This window comes from Cygnus olor, chromosome 3 (assembly GCF_009769625.2).
Source record: "Cygnus olor isolate bCygOlo1 chromosome 3, bCygOlo1.pri.v2, whole genome shotgun sequence".
In the NCBI taxonomy this organism is placed as follows: Eukaryota; Metazoa; Chordata; class Aves; order Anseriformes; family Anatidae; genus Cygnus; species Cygnus olor.
This window is the reverse complement of record NC_049171.1, coordinates 23,299,452-23,327,439: the sequence shown is the minus strand read 5'-3', so window position 1 is coordinate 23,327,439 and position 27,988 is coordinate 23,299,452. Positions and strand designations below refer to the sequence as shown.

At 34.9% G+C, this 27,988-nt stretch overlaps 1 protein-coding gene across 5 annotated transcripts in view; it reads left to right on the top strand.

The window, feature by feature from the left end:
• CSMD1 (CUB and Sushi multiple domains 1) overlaps nucleotides 1–27,988 on the top strand; it is a 1,148,093-nt gene that overhangs the window by 990,127 nt on the left and 129,978 nt on the right. For all 5 annotated transcript variants that reach the window (XM_040551456.1, XM_040551454.1, XM_040551453.1 and 2 more), the window contains 4 exons: nucleotides 2,252–2,321; nucleotides 5,655–5,771; nucleotides 10,009–10,218; nucleotides 21,650–21,838. In XM_040551456.1, coding sequence (XP_040407390.1) covers nucleotides 2,252–2,321; nucleotides 5,655–5,771; nucleotides 10,009–10,218; nucleotides 21,650–21,838 — 586 coding nt within the window. The remainder of the gene's footprint in view (nucleotides 1–2,251; nucleotides 2,322–5,654; nucleotides 5,772–10,008; nucleotides 10,219–21,649; nucleotides 21,839–27,988) is intronic.

The following is a 27,988-nucleotide window of genomic DNA, read 5'->3' as shown; positions in this document are numbered from 1 at the left end:
AGCATAAAAAGTTTTCAATGACTAAATTCAAAAATGAATAAATAGGAAAGACTATGAACATTTTCAAGATAGTAATGAGGATATCTATACTGTACTGTATGATATCTATACTTACTCTGCTGTAAGAAAGTACACACAGATTTATGTATCAGATGTTGCTCAGCCAAGATGAATAAAAATGGCTCCAAATAAAAAATATATAAATAATGAAAGTAAAGTTCTGTGAGGCACAATATATTTGCTATTCAACAAGTATAGACCAAGCATAACTTTGCATATCCATACACATTTCTGTATGTGTTTTTTTTTTTTTTTTTCTTTTTCCCCAACTCTAGATATGAATTTACCCCCAGTCTTTAGAGAACTTATTCACAGCTAGCAATAACAATCAGGTGTGGACTAGTTTATAATTGAGACTTACCAGAAAAGTCATAGAGCTTAAACTACTACCTGGAGATGCATAAGAAAGGTAATTGCTAGCTGTAGGATTAAGTGTCTCCCCCCAGGAGGGAACTTTGAAAGACTGAAATCAGAGTGTGCTCTTGTTGGAAGGAGGCTTGAAACCAGAGGAATCATTTCACTTTATTTTTCAAAAGATCTTTTATAGGCCATTTTAGTTTTTACATGACTGTGGTAGTTAAATTATGGCTTCCCTAACCCCAGCTCACATCAGAGAAATGCAATCACAGAAGACGGGGAAGAGAGGATAAAATAAACCAGGAAATATTGAATTACGTAAATTATTCAAAACTTCATCCATTTTGCAAGTAATGAAAATCACACAATAAGTGCACAGATATTTATCCTTTAAATTAAAAAAGTTTATTCTCATAAGAAAAATACTTTTTGTCAATTTTAATGTGATTTTTTTTTACTTGTATTTTTTTCCAAAATGCTTCAGTTTGTATTTCAGAGGTTGTTTAAATATATTTAACTAAATGATTATTTTAGATAATTTTATCCCATATAATTCAATTCAAATCTGTATGAACCTTATTCAAATTAGTATGGTTACTTTTTTTTTGTAAACATAACAAATAATGTGAAAACGAATTCATCAAATGTATTTTCTTACCAGTTTACTTACTCAATCTTATTTTCCTGAGAATTGGATTGCTTTGGACAAATAATATTTAAATAAAATTTCATAATATATTGATAAAATATGTTACCTTACTAACTATCAGGCTCTTAATACACTTTATAAAAACAAACAAGAGATGTGACTCTTCCAATTTTGTATATCCAAACTATTAACACCAGAACTATACCTTGCTCTCAGTCCATGTCTCATTCATTATATCAGGCTCTTTCACTCATGCCAGTTTATTCAGCTTTTGCATTCCAACAGCAGAATGCATAAACTGAGTTCCTCAGAGGAGAGAAATGACAAAAAAAAAAAAAAAAAAAAAAAAAAAAAAAAAAAAAAGGCTTTTATTTGTGCTACTGTTAAGTTTTCAGTTTGAACTGTTGCTGGTACAACTAAAGCTGAGAGCATTTTGCAGCTGTTTCAGGGCAGCCACCCTGAAGTGTATGTGGGAGTAGGTTTTGCAGATTACAGCCATGACATTTTTCACTTCTAGCTACCATGTGATTTTCTGCTTGGTTCTTGGGTTATTTCTTCAAAATAGGTAGAATAAATTAAACATGACAGCTAAATAAAAAGGCACTTGTACTTTTATAGCTGTCTGCCAAGATATTGCATGTGTGCAGTGGGTCATATTGTGAGGGTATGTGAGAGTTCAAGGCCTGCTGGTAATTGTGGATGACTTTTTTGGCATGGTCCACATCCATACCATCTGTAGCAAGCAGATGTGGAACAAATTTCTCTCTGTCTGTACTTCTCAGAGCAATGGTTGACTCATTCCAGATTGTAGCCTGAAGGTGAACTCGTATGCTTACACTGTGGACCAGGGCCCTGGAATGAAATGGGGAGTGAACTGATTTGACCATCTGAATGCACAGTCAGCTGCTTCTCTCTCATAACCAGCCTTACATTTAGTCTGAAATTTTGAAGAGGATTTCAAGTTATCAAAGGAAAAGCGTTTCAGAACATTTAGCCAGCAGAAAAAGATGATGAAAGCTGAAGGATTTGAAAATAGTTTAACAAATTCATGAAAGTGATTATAATGCAGTTGGTTGATATATGAAAAGATGTACATGATGAGCCAGAAAGTCCTTTGTAGGTCTGCCTTGCTGGCAGGTCCCATAATGAGTATCTAAAATCTCATATTTTTCCCTTTCCAAACAGGGCCGTTCTCATATTTCTTGTATGCCAGGAACAGTTCGACGTTGGAACTATCCATCTCCTCTCTGCATTGGTATGGATACTTGTTTACACTGTGTTCTGAACATCACAGAATTATAGAATGGCTTGGAAAAGACCTTAAAGATCACCTAGTTCCAACCCCCTGCATGAACAGGGATGCCACCTGCTAGATCAGGTGACCCAGGGCCCCATCCAACCTGGTCTTGAACATACTCCAGGGATGGGGCATCCACAGCTTCCCTGTGCAACCTGTTCCAGTGCCTCACCACACTCTGAGTGAAGAGTTTCTTCCTAATGTTTAATCTAAACCTACTCTTTTTCAGTTTAAAACCATTCTCCCTTGTCTTATCATTATCTGCCTGAGTAAAAAGTCACTCACTATCTTTTTTATAAGCCTCCTTTAAGTACTGAAAGGCAACGAGGTCACCCCAGAGCCTTCTCTTCTCCAGGCTGTACATCCCCAGCTCTCTCAGCCTCTCTGATCATCCTCGTGGCCCTCCTCTGGACCCGCTTAACAGGTCCACATCTTTCATGTGCTGGGGGCCCCAGACCTGGACAGAGCACTCCAAATGGGGCCTCACATGGGTAGAGTAGAGGGGGACGGTCCCCTCCCTTGGCCACTCCTCTGTTGATGCAGCCCAGGATGCAGTTGGCCTTCTGGGCTGCAAGCACCCGCTGCTGGCTCATGTTGAGCTTTTCATCCACCAGAACCCCCAGAGCCCTCTGCAGGGCTGCTTTCCATGAATTCTTCTCCCAGTCTGTCCTCATGTCTGGGATTGCACTAACCCAGGTGCAGCACCATGCACTTGAGCTTGTTGAACCTCATTATGCACATATTGGCCGCCTTCTCATATTCCCCAAGATCACTTCAGCTGGGCTATCGACTGCATCACCTTTTTAGACAAGCCCTTCCTAATTCCTTTGGGACAATTCACAGGTATTTCCTTGTTGCTTCCTTAAGTGTCAGTATTTCCAGGTTCCCAGGTCACTCAGAGGTACACCCCCTTCCCCAAACTGAGTCTAGTTTAAAGCTCTGCTAATAAGTCCAGCCAGCTTGCTGCCTAGAATGCTTTTGCCCCACCTGGTCAGGTGCACCCCATCTTGTGTCAGCATGCCTGGTCTCTCAAAAGTATGACTGAGATCGTACAACCCCAAATCCTGGTCACGGCACCAGCCACACAGCCAGTCATTCACTTGATCCATCATCTCCTTCTTCTTGGGTCTCAGTCTCCAACTGGGAGGACAGAGAACTCTTCAGCCTCAGCCTGGCTGTTGCAGTGGGTGGACACCATTTCTGTTTCAGTAGGAGGCTGCTTCTTGTTGCTCCCAGAATAGAAGAACTGGCACACCTTCTGCCTTCCCTGTGCACCCTCATGCTTGAACTACCATGCTGTGCCCTGGCTGATGCGCCATGCCCTGTTTGCCTCAATCTGGTCACTTGCTCTCCCTAGGGGCTGTTTTGTATGTTTGTGGGGTGGCTGCTACTGCTCCTGGCCCTGCTCACAACTCCCCAGCAGCTCTCGTGAGGGCTGCCTGCTCCTGGCAGCTCCCTCCCAGGGCTGCCCTGATGCAGGAACCCCCTGCACACTGCGATCCCCTGCTTTGCTGCAGAACATGCCTTCCCCACAGCAGGAGCAGGGACTAAGCCTTCTGGGATAGTGCAATTACGGAGTTCTAGAGACACAAAAGTCTGGATCTTTTCATTTGATAAAGTCATTAAAAGGTGCTGAATTAAAAAGTTCATTGAAAAAGAAGTTTCCCTTTAAGCACACAAAGACGTTATTCAGCAGATCTGTTTTCCCTGTGTGCAATGCTGTTTCTGATTAAGCAGAGTTTAGGAGAGTCAAGATTCTGTTGTCTGTTCTCATGCTTATTTCAAGAAAAAGCAGAAATTAAGGGAAGAGAAGCAGAGCTCCATCATAATACTCTGTTACTTCAGCCTTGAAATACATTTGTCAGTGAATGCTTTTAACATTAGTATTCAGTCAGCAAATTCTGTTTTTTTTTGTTTGTTTTAGCTTCATATCAAAAAAGAATTTAAAAGATTGTGATGATATCCAGCAATGTTAATGTGAAATGATTTTAAAGAATCCTTGTCAGAGTTGGGCCTACCTACATATTATTTTGTATTTTCAACTTCCAGTTAACACGGAGGCAGGGCAGTTCATTCAAATCAGTTGTAGAAATGGAAATTGTCTTCAGGCAGTTGGCTTTTTGTGTGTGTGTATATGTGTGTGTTAATCTTACATTTCACTCCATATTAAATATAGTTCCTATTTGCAAACAGTATATACTTCTATTTTTATTTTTTCTCCTTTTAGTTCATGGAATTCTACTGTCCTGGAAGCTTAAATGGCCCCACAAAAACAAACCAATCCTTAAAATGACCCCACTAACCCTTAAAAATGTTGATTTTTCTAGAAATGCACAACAAAATCTTTTTTTCACTAAATAATGCATTTAACCTCACAGAAAGGTAGAGATATTTGAAATGTTTGAGACTGATTTCTCATTTTTTGATGGAGTTTTCCCTATTTTCAATTTCTCTAAGGTCTAACCAGTAGACCATTTCCATTTTTTCAATGCAATTATTGCAATTCATAGTATCATAGTATCACAGTTCTGGTACCAGATGATATGTCATTGTAACGGCTGGTGTGAAGACTCATGGGTTTAAAAGTAATGATTCCTTAAATAATGATTTTAATTAGATTTTTTGAAGTAACTTTTCCTTCATATTGTCGTCTTAACCAAGATGTAGAGTCAGCCACTCCTTTATGAGTCGCTTTGCATAATTAGTTTTACGTCATCCTAAATGATGCAAACATCTTTTCACTCTCTACGCATGTGAACTGCCTAAAGAAAACACAGAGATAGTAAGCAAAGCAAACTTCTGTTATGCAGTTAGTCAATCCTCTTTCTGAAATAAAGAAAGAACTGTGCTTTTTGTTTTGTTGGGTTTCGTTTGGTTGATTTTAACTCTAGTACAGTTTTAGCTATATTGGCTAGTGGATTTACTACCATGTCATGGATCAGGGTCATAATTCAGTTTAATTCCAAATCTGTTTCTCCAAATATGGAGCCTATCTCTACGTAGCATCAGACATTTTTACCATAACTGGCAGTCTGGGACAATGGGTTATCCAGATGTAACTACATATTTGCATTAAAATCACGGTGAACATATTGCATGGATTAAGCATTTTGTTCTAACTTGAATTATTATTTTTTCTCTCTTTCATGAGGTATGTTTTGCCTGTGATAAACTTAACTGCTTGGGGATCATGGGGATAAAATGGAAAATAAGTTTTTGAAGTAATCATATGCCAGATATTAAGAATTAGCATTACTAAACAGACAGTGACTTTCTTTTTACTTTTAACAGCTAAATGTGGTGGAACTCTGACGAACATGGGTGGTGTGATCCTGAGCCCTGGTTTTCCTGGAAATTACCCTAGTAACTTGGACTGTACGTGGAAAATCTCATTGCCTATTGGATATGGTAAGTAAACTTACATTTGAAAAGGAATTATTTGAAATAATCAGATTTAAATATAAATAAGAATATTCTAATTTCCAGTATGAGATAGATTTTATCCAGCTGAATGTATTGTCAACCTACTACATAAATTATCTTTTGAGTTGAAAATGGTTGGCACTTTAGAAATGTGTCTTTGGCAAAACAGCTTGTTACTTGTAAAAACTCAGTGTGTCTCAGAAACTGGTTTCAAAGCAAATGAAATCTGCTGCACAAAGATGTCAAATGAAATACATAATGCGACTTCTAATTTAACTAGAGGTCTTCCATTTAATATCCTTTCATAGTTCAAAGTGACCTTTTAACAGCATTTTTTATGTTTTAAGAAAATGGACAAAATTTTATTTCTAGCACTATGAATTTGATTCAAAACATTCTAAAACTGTATTCCAAATCCCAGGTAACAACTGCCAACCTAGAAACTTTACAGGTTTGCCTTACAACTATTGTCATACTGAAAATGTCTTAAAAATAATAATAATAATTAGGTTGAGAAGGTAATCATGGATAATAAGTGATCTATAACTGCATATATAAAATAATCTTCTATCATTATCAGAAATAAAAGGCGAATAAGTTTTCTTGCTGTGAAGCATTATGCCCCATACTGTGAATTCAATGCTCGTTCTCAAATAAGAAAATTAATTTTAAAAGCTTATTATTAAATTCACTATACCCATCTCTAGAAACGATTTTATTTTCTGTGCTTTCCGTTTGCTTTCATAAGAGGCATTTATGTAGTAAGATGTACTACTTACATCAAGTATATTATACTAAGTTAATTTGTAGACATACTGTGCTACTACTCTGAATATTTTGAAGAGTGGTTGATGTAAGTCTATGAAAACAAAATTAGGGGTAGATCATTACATGATGTAAGTGCAGTAGGTCTGGTCCCCTAATCTTTTTTGGATAGCATGGATTATTTGAAAAAAAAATGTTAAAAGCTGCCAACATTGATTTGATAATAACCGAGTTTAAAGAATACAGTATGAAAATGTTAATATCTTTCAACTCTAAGATTTCAGTCAGAAACTTTGTTAGAATCCATTAGTCAATACTTTGTACTTTCTTACAAAAACTGCCTGGAAGAATTCAGAGTGAGGTGGACAAATTGAGGCAGAGACTTAGAGTTGAAATAATGTTAACAAAGAGTTAAAAGAGTGTAAAAGAATGTGTTCAGTGATTTGCAATCCTGTCAATACCTGCATATATGAACTGAGCTTCTGAATTTGGACATGTGTTACTGTTGATTTTAAGTCAGATGGCCTTATTAAGGCAAAGAACCTTTTAAAGGTCTAGTTTTACAAAAGAAACATGCTCTGTAGTACAAATCTGATGTCATGTATATCAGGAGCTATAGCAAGATGGAGAAAAAATAATAATTAAAAATAGTTCAAGAGAAATCTTGCAGCAGGTGCCTCTCAAAACTAACTGCTAACACAGTACCCTTTATCAGTGTGTACCTGGTAAAACTGATCCATCATAGTTACAGATAGGCTGATTTTAGCATTCTAAGGCTACATTCGTAGAAAATATAAATGATGAGCAACTGTTCTGGATTGATGTTTTCCTATTTAGGTTACTACAATACTGCCTTCTAAAATAAGTCCTTCATATTTCTCAGTCAATCTTCTTTAAGCCTTTCCATGTGGACAATATTCATGGCTTAGTTTCACAAGAGTTAACTGTATCCTATTATTATCCCTCTCAGTTCTCAGAAATTCCGCTGTAGCAGTGATCCTATAACTAGAAAATATTATGATTTTGTTTGGCAAGGGATTTAACAGGTACAAGATGTTCACGCCATTGATCTATCATTGTTTTCAAAAACATGGGGAATGACTTTTTTTTACCATAAAGTTGCTACAGGGATTTCTTTCTTCCAAAGTGTCTCAAATAACCCACAGATAATGTCTTCACACCAGGTTTAGCCAATGTGATTGATGTGATGTTTCACAGAGAACTTCCACTGCAAAATCTTGGACACTGTTTAATTATGGGTATAAGCTTGTCTACATTCATCCTTTAATATCAGAATAAATACATTAAATCAGAGAAAACTGGAAAATATTTCCAAAATTGAATAATTCTCCAGATTTTTTTTTCACATATTTTGATGTGGTACTGAACGAGTAGCACCGTGCAAAAAAACTGAGCAAGAGGACATTCATGAACATTTAATGACTGATTCAAATTCTACTGAAATAATTAACCTCATGGTGACTTCCTTTCTTAGTAAATATCCCTTTATTCCCATACATTTTTTGATATGTATTTAGACTTCCTAATTGGATGATTTTATTGATTTAGTACAAGCACGTGGATGTGCTTAAACAAAGTTCAACAAGAAAATGTTGGGAGCTAAAAGTCACCCAAATATACTGCTCTCTTCATTACGTGAAAACATATCGATCATCTAAAAGAAGTCACTACTAAAATCCAGATCTTTTAAACAGATTGAAAGTGCATCTTTTCAAGTGAGTTGTTGTGATTTTGCAGTGATTTCAGGTAGCTTCTAATTGATCAACATTTGTAAAAAAAATAAAAATAAAAAAAGCTCAGCTTGGAATTTTCATTATTTAGGATCTATTCAAGTGAGAGAGGAAATCCTGTTGAGATTGGAGCATGAAGTAGTACAATTATGTTTTGACTGGATGATAATTTATTTTCTGTAGCTGTTAGTTTTGTTCTGAATAATTGTATGTAAGTAATGATTTAGGTTAGAAACCATTTTCTTTGACACATCAAATTAACAATTATACATGTAAAATTAAGGTTTGAGTGGTATACATAACGTCCTCTGATTGGAATTAACATTTAAAATATTTTTTTAAAAAACAAGATATGTTTACATTTATGTAATAAGTGTCTATTTTAGGCACTTAGATTTTTTTTAAAGTTACTGGTACATTTACTTCTAAAATACAAATCTTTTATATACTGAATGCATACAACTAGTAGTATGAATTCCTTCTCAGTAACTCGATAAGTAACTAAAGAAGGGAGATTCCATTTTAAAGGTACTCTGTGGATCATTAGAGACTATTTCAGAAAATTGGGATACTTTATTTAAATATCTAAACACTGATTTGGGGCCTATATAAATATGTTAAACGGAATTACCTGCTTGTCACTTTAAGCATCTTAAGTATAATATTAATAGTCTGTTCAAATCTTTAGAATTTCCATGCCGTTAACATGTCTGATATTGTCTGATAGAAATCATTAAATGCTGATGCTGAAGACAAGATGTTTCCAGGCTGCTTGGTGTTCTTCCTCATCTTGTGTCCCCAAAGCATTGTAAAATCAGTGACTTCATTCAAGTTAGACTAACCATATCAGACACCATACAGAAGGTGTCTGACTTTAATATGTTCTGTATGTCTCTCTATTGATAGCATTGGAATAAGTTTTCGTATTCAGGAGCTGAATTATTTGTTTTTATATCTCTTGCACTACATAGGTCAGAGAAGGTACTAAAGCTAAATATTCTGTATTCTTATGGCCTAACAGTTTACTTAATAATTAATTTCTCCTGTAGGAAAAAAAAATCATTTTGTATAAATGATTAGATAGCACATCCCAGAGACAAAGAATGGAGCTATAGAACAAGACTGAATGAATTACATACCCTGGTAATTAATCGATGAGGTATTTTTCTGGAAAGAAGAATATCTTTAGAAGTATTTTTAGAGACTCTGTGTTTTGGAGACATATGAGACGTAAACATAGAGTCTCTAAAAAGAGAGTCAGGGAACAACTTGAAGCATTTAATATTTCATATCGCTTTAATTTAGTCATTCTGTTTTATTCCTTTCCATGCTATCTCTTCCTGGTGGATAGGCCTGGAAGGCCTGGCCCACCTACAGCAATGCTGTTTCAGCAGCATCCTGAACATTTGGTGACAGAACAGGATTTGTGACATGCCCCTCTCTTGAGTGTTTCCATAGGCTGGTTTAGGAATCTAACAAATACAAGTTTGCTGACTTCCTGATTTCCTTTCACTGGTCCCTTCATGTGTAGTTATGATAATATGTATTAGGAACCAAGAAGTAGAAGCTTGGACTCTTGCCAAACTTAGCTGCTTTTTTACAAATTTAAGCATGCCACTTTGAATGGTCACTGAAATACAAATATAATACTAATAACAATTATTATGACTTTTTCTGAATTTGTCTTTCTCTTTCTATTGCTGCAGGTGCACATATTCAGTTTCTAAACTTCTCTACTGAAGCAAATCATGATTTCCTTGAAATTCAGAATGGGCCTTACCACACCAGCTCTATGATTGGCCAGTTTAGTGGAACGGACCTCCCGTCACCTTTACTAAGTACTACTCATGAAACACTTGTCCATTTTTACAGTGATCACTCAGAAAACAGGCAAGGATTTAAGTTGACATACCAAGGTAAGCTTGAAATAGCACAGTGAAAATTATGGTAAAAATGAAAAATAAAAATTTACAAAACTTTTATTTTTTAGGATAATTTACTCTTATGCATTTTTTTTTAAATCCATACCTAAAAAAAATAAATAAATCTGTAGTTCGTTTCATCCATCCAACTCTTTTACAGCGAGATTGTGTTGGAATTGATTATTTAAATTTATTTATTTTTTTACTGATGTAAAAGCCTGAAGCCAAGGTAATATCATTTGCCAAAGTTTGTATAGCTAATACATCCTTCCATCCCAGTATGGTGTGCTGTTACTTGGCAATGCTGCTGTTACGATTCAGTGTCATGTGTTTCAATTTAGATATCATTATTACATTTAATAAAAGAAATGATAATTTTGAAATATAGCATAAGTTATTTTAAATATAGATTAAATTCTTTTTATTATTATATTTTTTCAGTTTAGATGTGGTAAAAAACAGAAAATGAAAAATATTCTATATCTGTTTTTTCAAATGGTATATTCAGTATTTGAATATGTGATCTTTTTGTGGTCTTTTACTGTTGGCTTTTTTATTCATCTGAATAGCTTTTTTTTTTTTTTCCCCTCCGTTAGAGGCACAAAAATGTCATTAATTTGCGCATATTTCAAAAAATTTGAAATACTGAAAGCTGTTAAAGCCCACTGCAGGATCTGAACAGATTACCAAATGGCTGGTTGAATGTGACCTTGTTTTAGGCTACTAATTTAGATAACTTAGATTTTCATATGTATGTATACAAGCCTATATGTTTATATAAATATGTATGAATTTGTATACACATACATATACAGTTACAGTTAAATCATATCTACAGAATCAATAGGTAAAGAGTAAAAGTCTTCCAGCAGAGATTTGGTTCACCGAATTAGGCTAATGTGCATAAAGTACTCCCAGGAAGAGGTCTTATCTCTCTATTGCCTGTGGAGGTGAACTAGTCATGTTCTGTCACATAGTCTTAGACATTAAGTAGGGAATGCTGTCACAACATCACACTCAACTAGTGTGACTTTTATTCCAGGCCAAGTGTAATTGTAGTTGGACAGATGGCTCTTTTTCAAATTTTCTGGAAAGACAGAAAAGTGGCAAATTTTATAAATGCCAAATAAATAAAATTCAAAGCTATATGGTATGCTTCCTGTATATTCCCTAGTGCTCTTTGTTCTGTTTTTAATTAGTGTGCTTTTCTGTACTGTAACAAGCCCTTCCTTAATGGTATTGAGTCTTTATAGGCTCAACTATATGTGACTAACTACTGACAAACAGGAATTCCTATCATGAAATTAATAGTTAAATCTTAAATTGCTTGTAGGAGTGTATAATACTTTCACATTTGGAGGGAATTTTCCATCTTGCTCAGCTAGATTTTGTGTTTTGTGTTTCATGGAAAGCATACATTCATGTTCTAATAATCACAGTGTTTTATGATGCTTTGAGCAAGGGAACCATAAAACAGGTTCTATTTGTTTTTTAATCAAAATACCTTTTGTATCTTTATCTCTTCTTGTGTATCGGGGTGCAAAAGTATTTGGTGTACGTGGTGTTCTGTGATTTTAGCAAGGACAGCGATTTTTGTTAATGATTTTTGTTAATGATGGAAATGATGGTACATGATGGCACTGCGGTAGGTTAACCTTGGCTAGCTGTCAGGTGCTGACCATGCAATTCTCTCTTACTCCTGCTCCTCAACAGGACAGGAGGAGAAAATACAATGAAACAAGTCATGAGTTGAGGTAAGGACACCTATCTCACCTAATATCTCACCTGTCACAGGCAAATCAGACTCAGCTTGAAGAAGATGGATTATGAATGTATTAAGTTTATTGCATATTTTAAAAAGGTTGGTGAATTGAGCTCAGAATTACTCATTTCTTCTGTTCTCCCCTTCCCCACTATGTCCGTAAGGATTATTTTGTCTGGTCAGAAGTAAATGACAATGTGATGAAGAGGGCACCATACAAAATAAACTGATATCTTTTGTTTTACTTTAACCCTATCGTGATAAAATCACCCAGACATTTTTCAAAAGATTTTTCAAAGCCATTGCCTTATTTCTGCTTCACCCAATTGCAATTTGTCAACTGATGATAGAAGTTATGTCATGACTGACTTGTTGACAGTGCAAAATTGTCCTCTATTTAAATAATAGAAAAGAGGTGCACATAAAACCTGAACAATATCTCATGAAGTATTAAAATTTTTCATTAGATGTGTCTTATAGTAAGATATTTTTTTAAGTTAAGGAGAAAATTGTGTTGTAGCATTTTCAGCATAGAATAAAACCATCAAAAAGAAACATTATTCATAAAAATTTTGAAGCTCGTGTATTTTGAAAATAATTGTATGACAAATCTAGAAAAAAAACATGAAGTTCTTAAAGTAGTAATAATTTGATAAGAATTTACTGTCTTTAGCAAATATCCTAACAGTTAATAGCAGATAGAAAATTCAGAACCAAGAGAGAGATAGTTAGATTAATTGACATTGAGACATTCAAATTTCAAATGTAAAATACAATCAGTATTCAGTACGTCATTTCTCAAAATGTATATTTCTAGGTGTATTTGAATTACCAAATGCATATATATTCATACAGTTTTATTTTCCCCATGAGTGAGAAGCAAAACAATTTCTTCAGTAAAGTCAATTCTCTCAGTTCAGTTGTATGTAATGCTCCTTACTTATAAAAGATTCTGTGATGAGTCATTCCTGAATGTGTTTTTGAGGAAGCACAGTATTTTAGTCTATATATAAGCTGGTTAATTTAAAACTTAAAAAAAAATAAAAAAAAAAGATTCTAGAACAAAAATTTAATTATTTTACAAGGTTATTTATTGATTCTTTTTCTAATGCAAGAAGTTGCTAACACAGACATATTCAATTTTTACGTGATTGGGATCTATCAGCTAAATTTACTCTACTGTGCTTTTGCCATACCCCCCCTCTTCCATCTACCTCCTTTTCTACATTCTACAAAAAGGTTTTGGTCTTTTGTTCTTTAAAAATGAAATCTCTTGAATGTGTTTATTTTTCTTGAGATAACACTAATTCTCTCTGTTGCCTTTGTGATCCCAGATTGCAGTAGCTATTCCTGGCAATACTCTTCCTAACGCACCCCAGAATACCATTGGCCTTCTCAGCCACAAAAGCACGTTGCTGGCTCATGGACAGTTGACTTTTTATTTCCAATCCCACATCTGTTGCCATTGATATTTAGTTACATTCCTGATTGTCTCTGGATTTTCCCACTTCTTTTGAAATTAGACTGCTGGATTTCTCCCTCTTCCTCTTAGTCGGTCTGCAATTGCGGCAACTGGACTTCAGAATATAAGTCTTTACTACTCCAAAATATTTCTTTCCTTGTCCTTTCTTCTTTATTAGTAACATTAGTATTATTAGTGTTAGTATTAATGCATTAATTGATTAGTATAATATTTAGTATATTTATTATCATATTGATTACTTTATTAATTAATTAGTATGATATTAGTAACATAGGTGACAGAGACCTGAAATAATGCCCATGTTGAGAAGGTAGATAGTCTATAGGGGTAAATTCAGCTTGCTGGCTAACCAGTTGGAACATTCCTTATTGCAGCATATTTTAATGCACATTGTGTCTTGTCTAACTGCTAGTCATGGGACATGGGAGGGAGATGAAATACAAGATTTTAGCATGGGTGTCACATTCAAAATCTTCTTATGGACAAAAGGGAGCACATCATATAAAGAAAGCTAGGAATTTATTTTTAGTCCTCAACTCTTTGCTGGGAAAAGCATGATGTTCATGATGGGGATTTTTTACAGCTCAATCTTGGTTTCAACTTCAATTAATGCTTAAATCCACTGTAAAATAAACTTAAGTACATTAAAAAAGTTCAGTCACTGATTAAGCTATGGAGTTTTCTGGGTGTTTACTATTTTTTATTGGCTTTTTTTTTTTTTTTTTTAATTTATTTACTATATTATCTCATAGTATGTTTCTTTCCTACTGTTTCCTAGCCAGGCTTTGAAAGTTGCTTTCCCCAGCTTCAATTACTCTTAAGTCCCTTATAAGTGACTGTTGTTATTAAGCAGTGACTGCCAAGTCTTGCCGAACCTTTATCATACACGGTATTTGCAGAGTATAACATGTTAGGTAATAATCAGTTGGCTGCTAGCAATTGTTAAAATGAGCTAAATTCAGCTCAGGCCAAGGCAAGACCAGACTGATCTCAGATCTCTGGGGTCTTGCACTATCAGGTGCATAAATGGCACATAGCCTATAACATTTTACTCTGACAGAAAGCATATTGATTGTGTTTCATGGGTTTGGAGATACTGTAAATACAGTAAGGTAATCCAGAAAGGGCTTAATCATTTTGGTGTCTGTTTATAAGAACATAGTGCTCAAATTTAGGTAAATAAAATAAAATAAAATATATAAATAAAAGCTTTGTTTGTTCAGCAGCTGACAAAGTAATTTACTGACTTCATCTTTCCTCCTAACTGGGCAAATCAAACAGTTGCTATACCAAACAAAATAGCCTTTCAAGGCATATCACTAATACTTGACATGATTTCCAAGAAGCACATTTCAAAAGCATTTAATCCTTCAAGTCATCTAAAACAAGCATCTAGTCCTTAAATAAAAGGGAAAAAGTGGTCATTAGGACTAAGAAAAGGTGGTACATAAAACCAGAGGGTATATACCACTGCAAGTAGATAGAGCATACACAAACCAGATTTTGCAAATAATTAGAATAAATTTATACTGAAAATTAAAAAAAAAACTTATGCTTTTGTCCATTTTTGTCATTTCTATAGGAATGTAGAGCAAAGCAGATGGATCTGAGGACTTGTTATCTTTACACATTTAATAGATGTTTTTTCGGACTGTTTCTAGTCTGTTTTCTTATCTCCCAATTTATTATAACTGGAGAAAAAATCTACAAGTAAAAAACATTGTTTTTCAGAGAATTAAATTAATTTATATAACCTTAAAAAAGCATCCAGAAAGTTGTAGTCCATAGTTGTAGTCACATTTACCAAACATACTCCAATGCCCTAATGAATATGTTGCTTATTAGTTAATACCCAGAAGACTCCATAGCTTAATCCTTGACTGATTTTTTTTCTTTTTCTTCAGTGTACTTAAGTTTACGTTACAGTGGATTTAAGATTAAATTCATCCATTTGCTGAATGGCACTGAGGATAGTACATTGCAAAAATAGCTTTTTTTTAGTGAAAATAGTTCATTTCTACTTACTAGAACACAAGAAGTAGTGGCAGAGGATTTTTTGCAAGGTATAAAAAGGCTGGCTTTTTTATAAAGATACTAATCAGAAAATAAAAGGAGAAGTTATTGAGTATGCTCATTCAAGCAAGCTTCACTGTCATAAAATGAAGTTTTCTAGAGTGTTTTGTAAAGGATAGGCTTTTTGATAACTCCTCATCTCAGGGGAAGCCAGAATATGAATAATGTATAATGAATTAATAATGTTATTTCTACATTCTTCTACTGAGTTTCTGAAGACCAAAAAATACATATGAAATTGAGTCCTAATATAGCCTTGGATTGTACTGCTCAGAGTATAAGCCCAGAGCACAACATTTTGAGGGAGGATAGTGTATGCACACTGAACAATACAATATTTGCTTTCCATGTCTGCAAGGAGCTAGTGCTGCTTCTTAAGCGCTACTCAGTGAATTCTCACAGCACAGAATTTGAATATATAAGCTGAATAACTTAGGTACTCTCTATTTCTGAATACAGTAAAAAGCTTCTTGCCCTTAGCAGAATCCTAGGGAAGTTAGAGCTCTGAATACCGTTGATGGTCAGATCTTCATTGTTTTGTGCTCTGATGCTTTCATGTTTTGTTATCACTTCAGCTTCGCAATTGCATTACATAAGGAATGGAGAGTATTCCGTTATTTTACAAAACTGAGGTAATGAATTTGTGTCTGTTGTTTGACCTTTTGTTTTATCAATAACAAGAGGGAAGTTCATATTGGTGGTGTGTTAGCTCTCTGTAGAAGTTCAGATAAGTTTTATCACGTACTATTTTTACTGATCTGTAAGATAATGAGAGGACTTTACAGTTCCTGATTTTCAAAAGAGTAATATTTAGGGTTTTTTTTGTGTGTGTTTTTGTTTTCTGTTATTGAAATAACTATTCCACTGTTTAATTCAAAACCCAGAAGCATTAAGAAACTGTGGCTTTTTGTTATCCTCACTGTGGTTTTGCCACCTATGATAAGCAGCAAAGATGGGAAGCAACCAGAAATACTTAGAAGAACATTTCTAAATCACTTTTGACTGCTAAATTTGACTTACTGAGACCCCCCATGTCTTTTGCATCTCAGTATCTGAGATGCAAGCAGTCTATGCACACCAGATCTGAGGGGAAGAAGTCACACAGAAGACTGTCACAGAATTTTGATTGGCAAGCCAAGTTGACTAATTACAGGCTGAGGATACTCTGCATATAGCTGGAATGACTCAAGATATATGCTAGGTCAGAAAAATAAATGCCTGTTATGGCCTCTGAGAGATTCACTACAGAATTTAGGACACAGTTAGTAATAGTTGTAAAAATTCTTTGCGGGTTTTAGTAACTGGCTATAGTATAACTGTTACTTCAGCCTTTTAATGTTTCTGGAACATATTTTTTCTACATAGCTGTCCCTCTGGGACTAGAACTTCTTTATTGGAAGCAGGTAAATATTTTATTTATGTAATCATTACTGCAGGAATCATAGTTCCTATGACTGGAATTCTAACAGCATTTTTAATCTGTTCTGAATTTCAGTGTAGCATAAAGCTGTAGTGAGAATCTCACTCTGTTACACATGGAGAGAAACATGTTACAGAAAATACAGAAAAAAGTTCTAATGCGCTCTTTTGCTTCCTCAAGCACATTCATGCATGTACACGATACAATTTAAATGTGTTAAATCTGATGACCTTTATCTATCAAAAGGATAATTATGTTGGAACTTTTGAGACATAGAAATTCTGGAAAGAAAAAGGGATTTGTTGAAAAACTGCTATACTTCTAAATATGGTTTCAGAAGTTGTCCTAAGGGAGTAATACTACTAGTGGAAGTGAATAATATCTTTTGGGGGCTCATAGAAAATGATTTTATAACTCTAGACAAAATGAATCCATGTTTTGTGACTCTAATCCTGGCACAATGCATCTGCAAAAATGTTAAGTAGTCTTAATTGTGAGCTTTCCTAATGTTTGAGTGTTTGTGTACTCAGCTGTCTGCTAATACAGTTTTTCTATATGGTAATTATTTCTATGTTGAAGTGTTACAGATATATGTAGTATTTGCAGAGTAAATCACCCTAGTGTTAATGTAACAGGGAAAATACATTTAAATCATAAAATCAATATATTAAATCATAAAAGCAGGATAGCAGAGAATCAATTATATTCCTTTTGTGATTTACATTCTTTTCTCACCAATGGAAAATATATTGCACAAAGAAATGCCAAATGTCAGTACAAGATATCATTTTGAAATTCAAATATTTGACTATTGCCAGGGCTGGAATTAAATCTTTCTCTCAGATTTTCTTTATGTTGGGCTTCATTTCAGGCTCTCACTAGGGTGTTTTTTTTTTTTTTTTTTCTGTTGTGAAACAATATATCATTTGGTAAAGCTCAATAAGGAAAACAAGTCTTTGGGCATGACACTAATAAAAAAGCTTTCTTTTGTGAGGTGTGACATCAGAATTGTGGGTAATATTTAATAGTGATGACTGAATAATGAATTGCGCTGTTAAATCAGGTATAGTTGTTGCATATATCAGAAGTACAGAGAACAATATAATTCATATTCATATTAAAACTATAAAACAAATTCATTGAGTGGCCTATAAATCGTGATATGATAGATGGATCACCTGACTTACAGGTACTCAAAAAGTTTATAAATCGCCTATAGGATTTATACCGCAAGTCACATGCAGAGAGTATCTTCACATTTACCATCATTTTTCTTACTACATTCTTCTCCAGCAAATGCTTTTACCTCTGTCTGACTGCCAAATTTATGATAATCTGATTTAGGCAGAGGATCTGTCCTTACTAAAAGAAATACCAGAACAATCCCCAAAATTTCTGCATCTGTTTATTTGCCCTACTTATAATAGGAGGAAAAGATATGTATCTCTGAGTATACACTAACCAGAATTTTAAAAGATAGGCTTTTTTTTTCCATTACCATTCCAAAGGATTTTAGGAATGTTGTGCAAATTAGAGGGATAGATGTTAATGTTATTTCAGTGTTTTTTCTTTTGCTTGAGTTTTTTCCTGTGTTTCCTTCTCATGTAGATCAGCGAGATAAGTGCTATAGCCTCCTTTAAGAGTACAACAAGGTTGTGCAGGTAGTGTTGTAGTACTGCACACTACACTGTAGTGTGTGAACGTAGTGTTGTAGAGCACAACAAGGTCTCCCCTGAGCCTCCTTTTCTCCAGACTAAACAACCCCAGCTCCCTCAGCCGCTCCTCACAGGACTTGTGTTCCAGGCCCTTCATAAGCTTTGTAGCCCTTCTCTGGACACGCTCGAGCACCTCGATGTCCTTCTTGTAGTGAGGGGTCCAAAACTGAACACAGTACTTGAGGTTTGACCTCACCAGTGCCACACACAAAGGGACAATCGGTTCCCTAGTCCTGCTGGCCATGCTATTTCTGATACAAGCCAGGATGCTGTTGGCCTTCCTGGCTACCTGAGCACACTGCTGTCTCTTTAAGCCTTAGGAAAGTCTGAGAGACCACACTAAAGTCTAAAATGTTCCTTGTAGGTACTTTATTGCAACAGATTAACCAAGACAAAATATTTTTCATGCATGTTCATCTCAAAACGTTGTACAATCAAAGTTTAAAAGTTTCAGTACTTACTGTCATTGTTCCAAAATACTTTCTTTGTAACTATTGGGCAAAGTAGTAATGCACCTTTTCAAATTAATCTGTGAGATCCTCTAACCCTTCGGAGTAATCTTTTATTGTTTTGTTTTGTTTTGCTTTTCCTGTTTGTTTTATAACTTGCTAAATAGATTTTTATATAATTTTATGTATTAGTCTTAATAAGTCCTGTAATCTTAAATAATATTTTTAGTATTCTATTTTGTAGAAAGATGCTGGTAGTAATTCATATTGATGATAATGATATTAGCTGTAGTGGTGCTATATGAATAATGAAAGCAGGAGTAATAATACCATCAAAAATTAATGAGTCACTACTAGATTTAGCAGAAGATTTTAATGAACCGTAATTAAGGTAGAATAAAGTTGGTTGGTTGTTTTTTATTATTATTATTATTTTTCTTTCCCAGTAGCAATTAATTCTGATTGTTAAGCCTTCATTTTTTCTTGAATTTTTTTTTTTTTGTTATTTGGAGGAAGGAATGTCTGATTTCTTAGATGATTTCTGAATATTTCTGGTAATTCCATATCTGTCCACATCTTTGTATTCTTACAAACACTGCATTCTGGATTCACTGAATGAATCAGGGAAACGGAGGAAGCTATCTCAAAATAAAATTTGTCTTTATTCTGTAGCTTGACTTTAATCAGCAATGACTGAGAAAAACTGTGATACTAGCCCTGTTTCAGTGAAGCAATTAAGTAGAAGCTTCACTTTAAGTAGGCATAGCACTACTACTTCACTTTAAGTAGGCACTTTAAGTAAGGACAACAGAATTATATGTTTTCCTTCATCTTGCTGAAATGGCTAGTTTAAGAATCTAATTGATAATAGCAAGTATATGTTCCCAGAATGAACATACGCATATTGTCATGATTCGCTTTGAGAAAATAACAAAATACTTCACGCATATGTTCTTCATCTTACTGTATATGTAGAGCTTGGACTTGAAGGCATATGTTAGTATAAAGCATGCTGGAATTATTGCTCTCGTTTGAACTTCCTTATCTTCTGACAAGGGTATTTCGTAACTGTAAATGGAATGCTCAGAGAAATCAGGGCGTTCATTTTCTCAACAATAAGTCCTTAACAGGCAGTTACTTGCTATTCTATCTCTGTGAAGTTGGTTGTATATAAATGATTCTATGTAACGTTTTTATAACTCCCCCCCCCCCTTTTTTTTTTTGCTTCCTGTGGGACTACTTATCATTTAAATATTCTAAATCAATATATCTCCAATATGCGAACACGTACTTTTAAATTGTCTTTGTATCTCAGTGAATGTTATTAGTGAAAGCTCTCTCTGAATGTTCATTGCACTATTTTGTATTAATTAAATATGTATAATATTTTGAGGTCTTTGAAACGTAAACTCCAACATTAAATATGGTGAGTCATTAGTCTAATTTTTGTTTGGAGATACATCTAGAAGGAACATTTTCCTTATTTTTTTTGCTTTTCTAGATCTTACTTCTCTGGCTTTATAGTCTTCCATTAATTCTCTATTTACTTTTTGTTTTGGTTGGGTGATATTTTGAATAGTTTAATGTATATAAAAAAAGTTCAATGGCTTGTGAAAATGCTCAATTTCATAAAATTGTAATGAATGACTGTATTATACCTTATTAGAATACTTACTATACAGTTTGTGTGGAAACATTTGAACAATTGTTGTGATTGTGTGCCAATTTATTGTTGAAGTCATTGCACTAGCTAATCAGTGCAGGTAATGAACAAACTGCAATATTGCCAGTCAAATAAATATAAGCCACCATAGTAATACACATGCTTAACCTCAATTTCAAAAGTTTGGGTTGCTACAGAGTGTTCACAGTGCTGCAAAACTTCATTTTTGTTGTGCTGCCGTTACATTCATTCTTACTATATGACACATGGATTGACATATGAATACTATCAGAAAAAAAAAGTTTCAAGTTGTTATGGTGTTTTGTACACTTCGGTATTAATAAATGTAAACTTTCAAATTTGGAAGTTGCACTATGAACTATTCAATAGATATGAACATTTTTTTATAAAAATAGTTTAATTTCAGTCATCATGAATATTTTCTTTTCATAAATCATTTTACCATTTGTTACTTGGAATGAATTGAATTGTTTCATATATCAAAATAGGAAAATATACTTGAAAATTTCTGTGGAAAATTTTAATCTTGAGAATATTAGTGTAGTAATAGTTTAGTAATAGTAATAATAGTGTAGTAATAGTAGCAATAATTCATTCTATTCCAGATTTTGATCTTTCCTATGCTTTGTCTCTGAAGCTAATTCCTTCATTCCTTTTTAAGAGCTGAATGGTTCAAATGAATGATTTATTCCTATAATTATTTAGTATTGATATGTGTTAACCATTCATTTACTGATTTTTGTCATTTGTGTTAACCAATTATGGAATCCAGTACAGAATTTAAATTAATGGTGAATTCTTGTGTTGACAGCTGACTAAGCACTTCTTTTCTCTTCCAGCTTATGAGTTACAGAACTGCCCTGATCCTCCTCCTTTTTTGAATGGATATATAGTCAACTCGGATTACAGTGTGGGTCAGTCGGTATCATTTGAATGCTATCCTGGATATGTTTTGAGGGGTCAGCCTGTTCTCACATGCCAACATGGAATCAACAGAAATTGGAACTATCATTTCCCTAGATGTGAAGGTAACTTTCCGTGTGCTTCAAAACTCACAGTACTTTATGATTTTTGTTTACTTTTTTGTAATGCAGCTTTTACTGAAGAATTGGACCTTTATCCTAATCTGTAATGTAAGCAGCCAAAGCCTGAATATTATAATATGAATCATGTTCCTCAGCAATGATTTATTGTTTCTACTAGTATCTTTCAAAGTCTTAATGATTATAAGAACTCATGATACTGCCAAAAATGATCTTAAGTCCATGCGATTTTTTATTTTTTTAAAATTCTATTCTGTTTGTGGTGTTTTTCACTTTTGCTTTTTTGTATGTGTATGTGTTTTCTTTTGGGTGGGGACAACGAGCAGAGTAGCCTATATTTTTTTTCCATTGTGAAGCTTTTACTTGGACTTTCATCTAAAACATGTAAGTGAAGAAACAAAATTTCTGACATTTCCTTTAGAGGCTTTGATAAAGTTTTTTATAAGGTGCTACAAAGAAATGAGGTGGTCATTATGTAGAACTAAAGTGTTGTCATGGCTAATCAACCAGCTAGGAAGAGTGAAAACAGATTGAAATAAATGATTGATTTTCGTCATAACAAGGGGTAATGGCGCTAAAGGTTTTCACTGTCAACCTAACTATATTGCACTGCAGCATGAACATGAGTTTTGTGTATGCACTTGGAAAGGGACACTTGTATTATTTTCTTATTTTGTTGCTTAAGTCCAGTGATACAAGAATCTATAAAATTTACATTCTAGTTCCATAATAGTTTTTTGCAAATTCCATAAATTGCTCAGATATCTAGTACGTTAAATATAGAGACGAGGTTGAAAGTATTGTTTATTTCTTGTACTGCAAAGAGTTTACAAGGAAGAAATACAGTCTAAAATGAGCTTTCTGGATGAAGTTTTCACAGATACTAAACTTTGTCATAATCTTTGAGATTTGTATTAAAGCATAAAGATCATTAAAATCCCCAATTTATGCATTTAAAAAATATCACTTGTATTATTGTTATTACTGGAATTATTATTGGAATTATTATATGGAATTATTAACCCAAGTTTCATTTTAATTTAAACTATGTTTTTTATCCCATTATTAAATAGACATAGAGGTCTGACAGGCTCCAGGAGTAAGTCATAAATGTGATCTACTGGCCAAAGGGAGAATTATTACAGAAACCTCAAAGTGAAAAAAATTAATAAAAATAAAGAAGGTAAATCTGTCAAACAAGAAGAGTGTTAATGTTAGTTATGGTGTAAAGACCCTCTAGCAGTGATACAGCTCTGAAAAAGTAATATTCTTAAACATGAATAAAACAAGTTCCCTTTCCTTAAAAATATGTTTTAATTTTACGTTTTAGTTATACCATTTCCATTCTGTTTGTCAAAACAAAAGAAATACTGTAAAAACGTACACAATGGTGTATACAAACATGTTTTTTTTTACCAGATTCAATACAGAAAATTCTTTAAAACAACCTTGGCTATCTTTTGGGTAATATGAATCTATTAGATAATTCCAAGTTCTAATGAAGGATACATTCCTGGTAATGTTGCCTCTCTGAGCAAACACAATGGAGGACATGCATGTGGATTTTGTTTTGCTTCTTCAGCTCCTGAGACATTGTTTAACTTATTTTTTCTAGTCTGATTGGGAAAATTGTCTTTTTTTTTTTTTCATAGTCAGTGATTCAAGGTTTTTGTGAAATAGATGTGTGTTTAAGACACAGTCATTTGGAGGCAGTTCTAGGAAATAAGTTTGAGTAATTGTTAGCTGGGCAGTAGGACCCAGAGCAGTGATAGCTGGGCAGTACACATTTACCAACTGCTATGTCATGTACCATTTATTCAACATCTGATCATGACTGGAAGAAATCAGCTGAGAATGCAAAGTAATAGTTCAGAAGAACTAAGAGCTTTAAAAATATATGATTTTGTGTAGTCTGATACATGTTAATAGTTTTGTTTTTCCTGTATGGATACGTCCAGTTTTGGGGTTTTCTCTTACTGGACATTTGTTCAGGGTAATCACAGAGTCACAGAATCATAGAATTGTAGGGGTTGGAAGGGACCTCAAGAGATCATCGGTACGAAAGCACAAAAATATATGCTATGTAATATTCACAATGCTACATCAGTAGATAGTGGGTTTGACATGAATAACAAAAAACATAGAATGATACATTTTAAGTCAAAATGCTAGTTTACAAGTAGGACACAGGACTAGAGACTCACTCTCTTTGAATTATCTCTTAGTTCTGGGAAACCTCTCTCCCATAATTTAAAGAAGAAAGCCCCAAGTCTCAGTATGGAAAGGAATAATTGCTGGCTCTATCTAAATAGAGAAGAATTTCTTCCCAGAGTGTGTTTATGAATTAGATTAGCTTCCTAAATAACCCAAAGAAAAGATGCATTCTGCCTGTGGGAAATAGTGAAAGAAATTGGGCTCTTCTACTTAAAAATGTTCTGGAAGATGAACCAGTGTTTCATGCCTGTCTCTTCTGATAAGCCCCTAAGGATCCAATAAAATCATATGTGGCAGCATAACATCACTATGAGAAGCTGCATTAGAGAGCAATAAATTTTTAGGTAAAGATAAATGAAGTGAACAGCTCTCAGTGTTTTGTCCTGAAGAAGACAATGGAAGGAAATCTCTGGACAGAACATTTGGCACAGGGATGAGAAAGGCCATGCCCCCAGACTTCAGTAGTTCAGTTAGGAAGTAGTACATATCTTAATACATGAGATTACAGAGTTTTGTTTTATTTTTAAATAAAAGAACAGCTTTATTTCCAGGTACTTAGACTTTTGCATTTACGGCAGTATAGAAATGCAAATACTGAAATGTTTCCAATACTGAATGGTATTGGAAAGTTTCCAGCATACGTGTGGTGGTTGTACCCAGCTAGGCAGCTGAACTCCATCACAACCGCTCTCTCACTCCCCCTCCTCAGAGGAAAAGGGAGAAAATACGATGCAGAGGGCTCAAGGGTTGAGATAAGGGTGGGGAGATCACTCAACAATTATCATCATGGCCAAAACAAACTCGGCATAGAGAGATTAATGTAATTTATTGCCTATTGATAACAGACTACAGCAGTGAGAACTAGAAGCAAACCAAAAACACCTTCCCCCCATCCGCCCTCTCCTACCTCCTCCCCCCTGAGCAGCACAAGGGAATGGGAAATGGGGGCTGTGGTCAGTCCCTGACGCTTTGTCTCCACTGCTCCTTCACGGTCACTCTCTGCCCCTGCTCCACATGAGGTCCCTCCCACGGGATGCGGTCCTTCCCGAACTGAGCCTGCGGGGGCTGTCCACAGGCAGCAGCTCTTCAAGAACTGCTCCCACATGGCTCCATACCACGGGGTCCATCTGTCAGGAGCAAACTGCTCCAGCACGGGTCCCCCACGGGCGGCAGCTCCCCCCAGACCCCCTGCTCCTGCGTGGGCTCCTCTCCACGGGCTGCAGCACCGGCCCGGGGCCTGCTCCTGTGGGGGCTTTCCATGGGCCGCAGCCTCCTCCAGGCCACATCCACCTGCTCCAGTGGGGGCTCCTCCACGGGCTGCAGCGTGGAGATCTGCTCCATGTGGGACCCATGGGCTGCAGGGGGACAGCCTGCTCCACCAGGGGCCTCTCCACAGGCTGCAGGGGAACTTCTGTGCGTGCCTGGAGCACCTTCTGCCCTCCTTCTGCACTGACCTTGGGGTCTGCAGGGCTGCTTCTCTCACATTTCTCACTCTTCTCTCCCAGATGCTGTTGTGCATGACCTTTTTCCCTTTCCTCAGTCTACTCTCCCAGAGTCCCACCCAGCAGTCTCTCCCTGGCTCAGCTCTGGCCAGTGGCAGGTCCCTTTGGAGCTGGCTGGAGTTGTCTGATCAGACGTGGGGCAGCTGCTGGGCTCTGCTCACAGAGGCCATCCCTGGGGCTCCCCTGCTACCAAAACCCTGCTGCTTGCCAAGCAGGCTTCCTTTCTCACATTTTTTGTTGTTGTTGTTGTTGTTGTTTCCTGTGTTTTAATCTGTGCATCAGAGCCACTGGAAGAAAGTTTAGACATTTTTCAAAAAACAGAAATTTCAAATGAAGTACACAAATAATTTAAAACCTAATACAGAATCCACTTCAGGAAGAATTTGTCTCCCCTTTAGGAAGAATAAGTAAAAAACTAAAATATCTATACAAGCAATGAAAATTCTTTGGGCTAATGCTTTCCTTACAGATATGTAATGAGATAATGCATCACATCCTTGTCAAAGAGGTCGGTTATAACTCATAATGGTGTATATATATATATATACACACATATATATGAATATATGTGTGCGTGTGTATTTCTGATGGTGGTAAAAACTTTTACGTCTGACATATTTAAATAAAAGATGGAAACCATCCTGTATCTTGTAACTAAATGTCTGTAACATTCCTTTTAAGTTGTGCATCTGATGCTAAAAGATCCTCTGAGATGTTCTTTTAAGGGCACCTACTATAGTGCTAGTTGACTACTACAGCTAATTTCTGTATTTCTTTTAGAGGATTCCTTCAGGATAGAACACTGACATGCGTAGCCCAGTTATGTGCTTTTGTTCCCAAGGCTTCTGACTTCAGATGCCTCCTGAATTATATAGTAAATGAATGGGAGGATTGAAGATTTCAGTTTTGCACTTAAATGCTTTGCAATTCCTATTTTAGGTACATAAGTTCTTGCATTGAATATGATCTGTAGCTCCACTTAAATTTCTAATTAAAAAAATTATAGCACTTTACAAATTATTTTTCCTTGTATTACATGAATTAATAAGTAATTAATTTTGAATTAGGATGAGTAAAGGATGAGTAAGGACTATCCAAAGAACATATTTTATTCAAAGGAGATTGGTTTAGGGATTCAACTTTATCAGTGTTTTGAAAAAAAAGAAATACATGTTTAGCCATAATAAAATTGCACTGAAAGCAAATATGAAATATTATTCCTCAACATAAACTGGTGAAGTTACCTTTTAAAGAGTGTTATAGAAGTATAAAGGATGATGATTGGTAGAATATTACTAACATATGTTCCTTATACAGTACAATGCTAGGGTGAAAAGAACGGCTAGAGTTACGAGTCAAATATCAAGTATAGCACAGGGATGAGCTTGTCTGGAAATAATGATTCCACTTTCCAAAAAAATATCTAAACAGTGTATGGAAGATAAGAAATAATTACTTGATAAATTAACTTTTTTGTGGCCTTTGTGTAAGATATGATGACTTACTCTCCTAAATAATTATAATGGTGTATTTAGTTCTATATCTTGCAGCCTGATGATACAGATTTTTACAACTCATAATAATATCTTGTGCTTATCAGCTACAATATGCCTTATTATCCTGCAAAAGAATAAAGTGAGAAAATACTTTAAAGGACATAAAAAGATAAGAGAATATATTTTTCTCTTTTCCCTTGATGTTTGACCAATCCTCTTTGAACTCCTAGAAGAAAAGGACATTTTAGGTATCAAATCCATATTCTCCCTATATCCTTTCAGTTTATTAATAAAATGCATTTTAGCAAATGTTAATTTCTGAGATGTAATTTGAAATGTTATCATTGGGAAAACATTGTTTTGCATATGTTCTGAGATTTCTAGACAATTTATAATCTCTGTTCTCTTTGAACATTGTTTTCACACTTACCGTATTTTATATGGGTTCATTGAATATGGTTCTTTTAGCATAATGGATTTTTCTAGCTGTATTTCATTCATTTTATTTCTATTATTTATTATTAAACTGATGATTTAATAATAAATTAAATTACCAGTAGATAATCCTACTGCTATTTTCATGAGAAAAACATTGAATGTTTAACTTAGTTTTGGTATTTTGCAGCATATGTTTTGGGATCCTTTTTGTAGTAGTAAGTCAGAAATGAGAAGAAAAAATTGTATAAATTAAAGCTAAACTGAGAGAATAGTTAAGAAAAGTAGCTGTTACATCTTCTGTTTGTGAGACATAATCTGCTAGCCTCCTCTCTTAGTAAGGATTGAAGTCAGTATCACAAGTTACTTTCATTACTCTGGCCTGCAATAAAACTCTGTATCTTCTTTATTCTTATGTCTTGAAATTAAAAGCTTTCTTCTAAGTCTAATAATCTGCTTCACCTTTTTCCTAATCATATAAAGTGTGT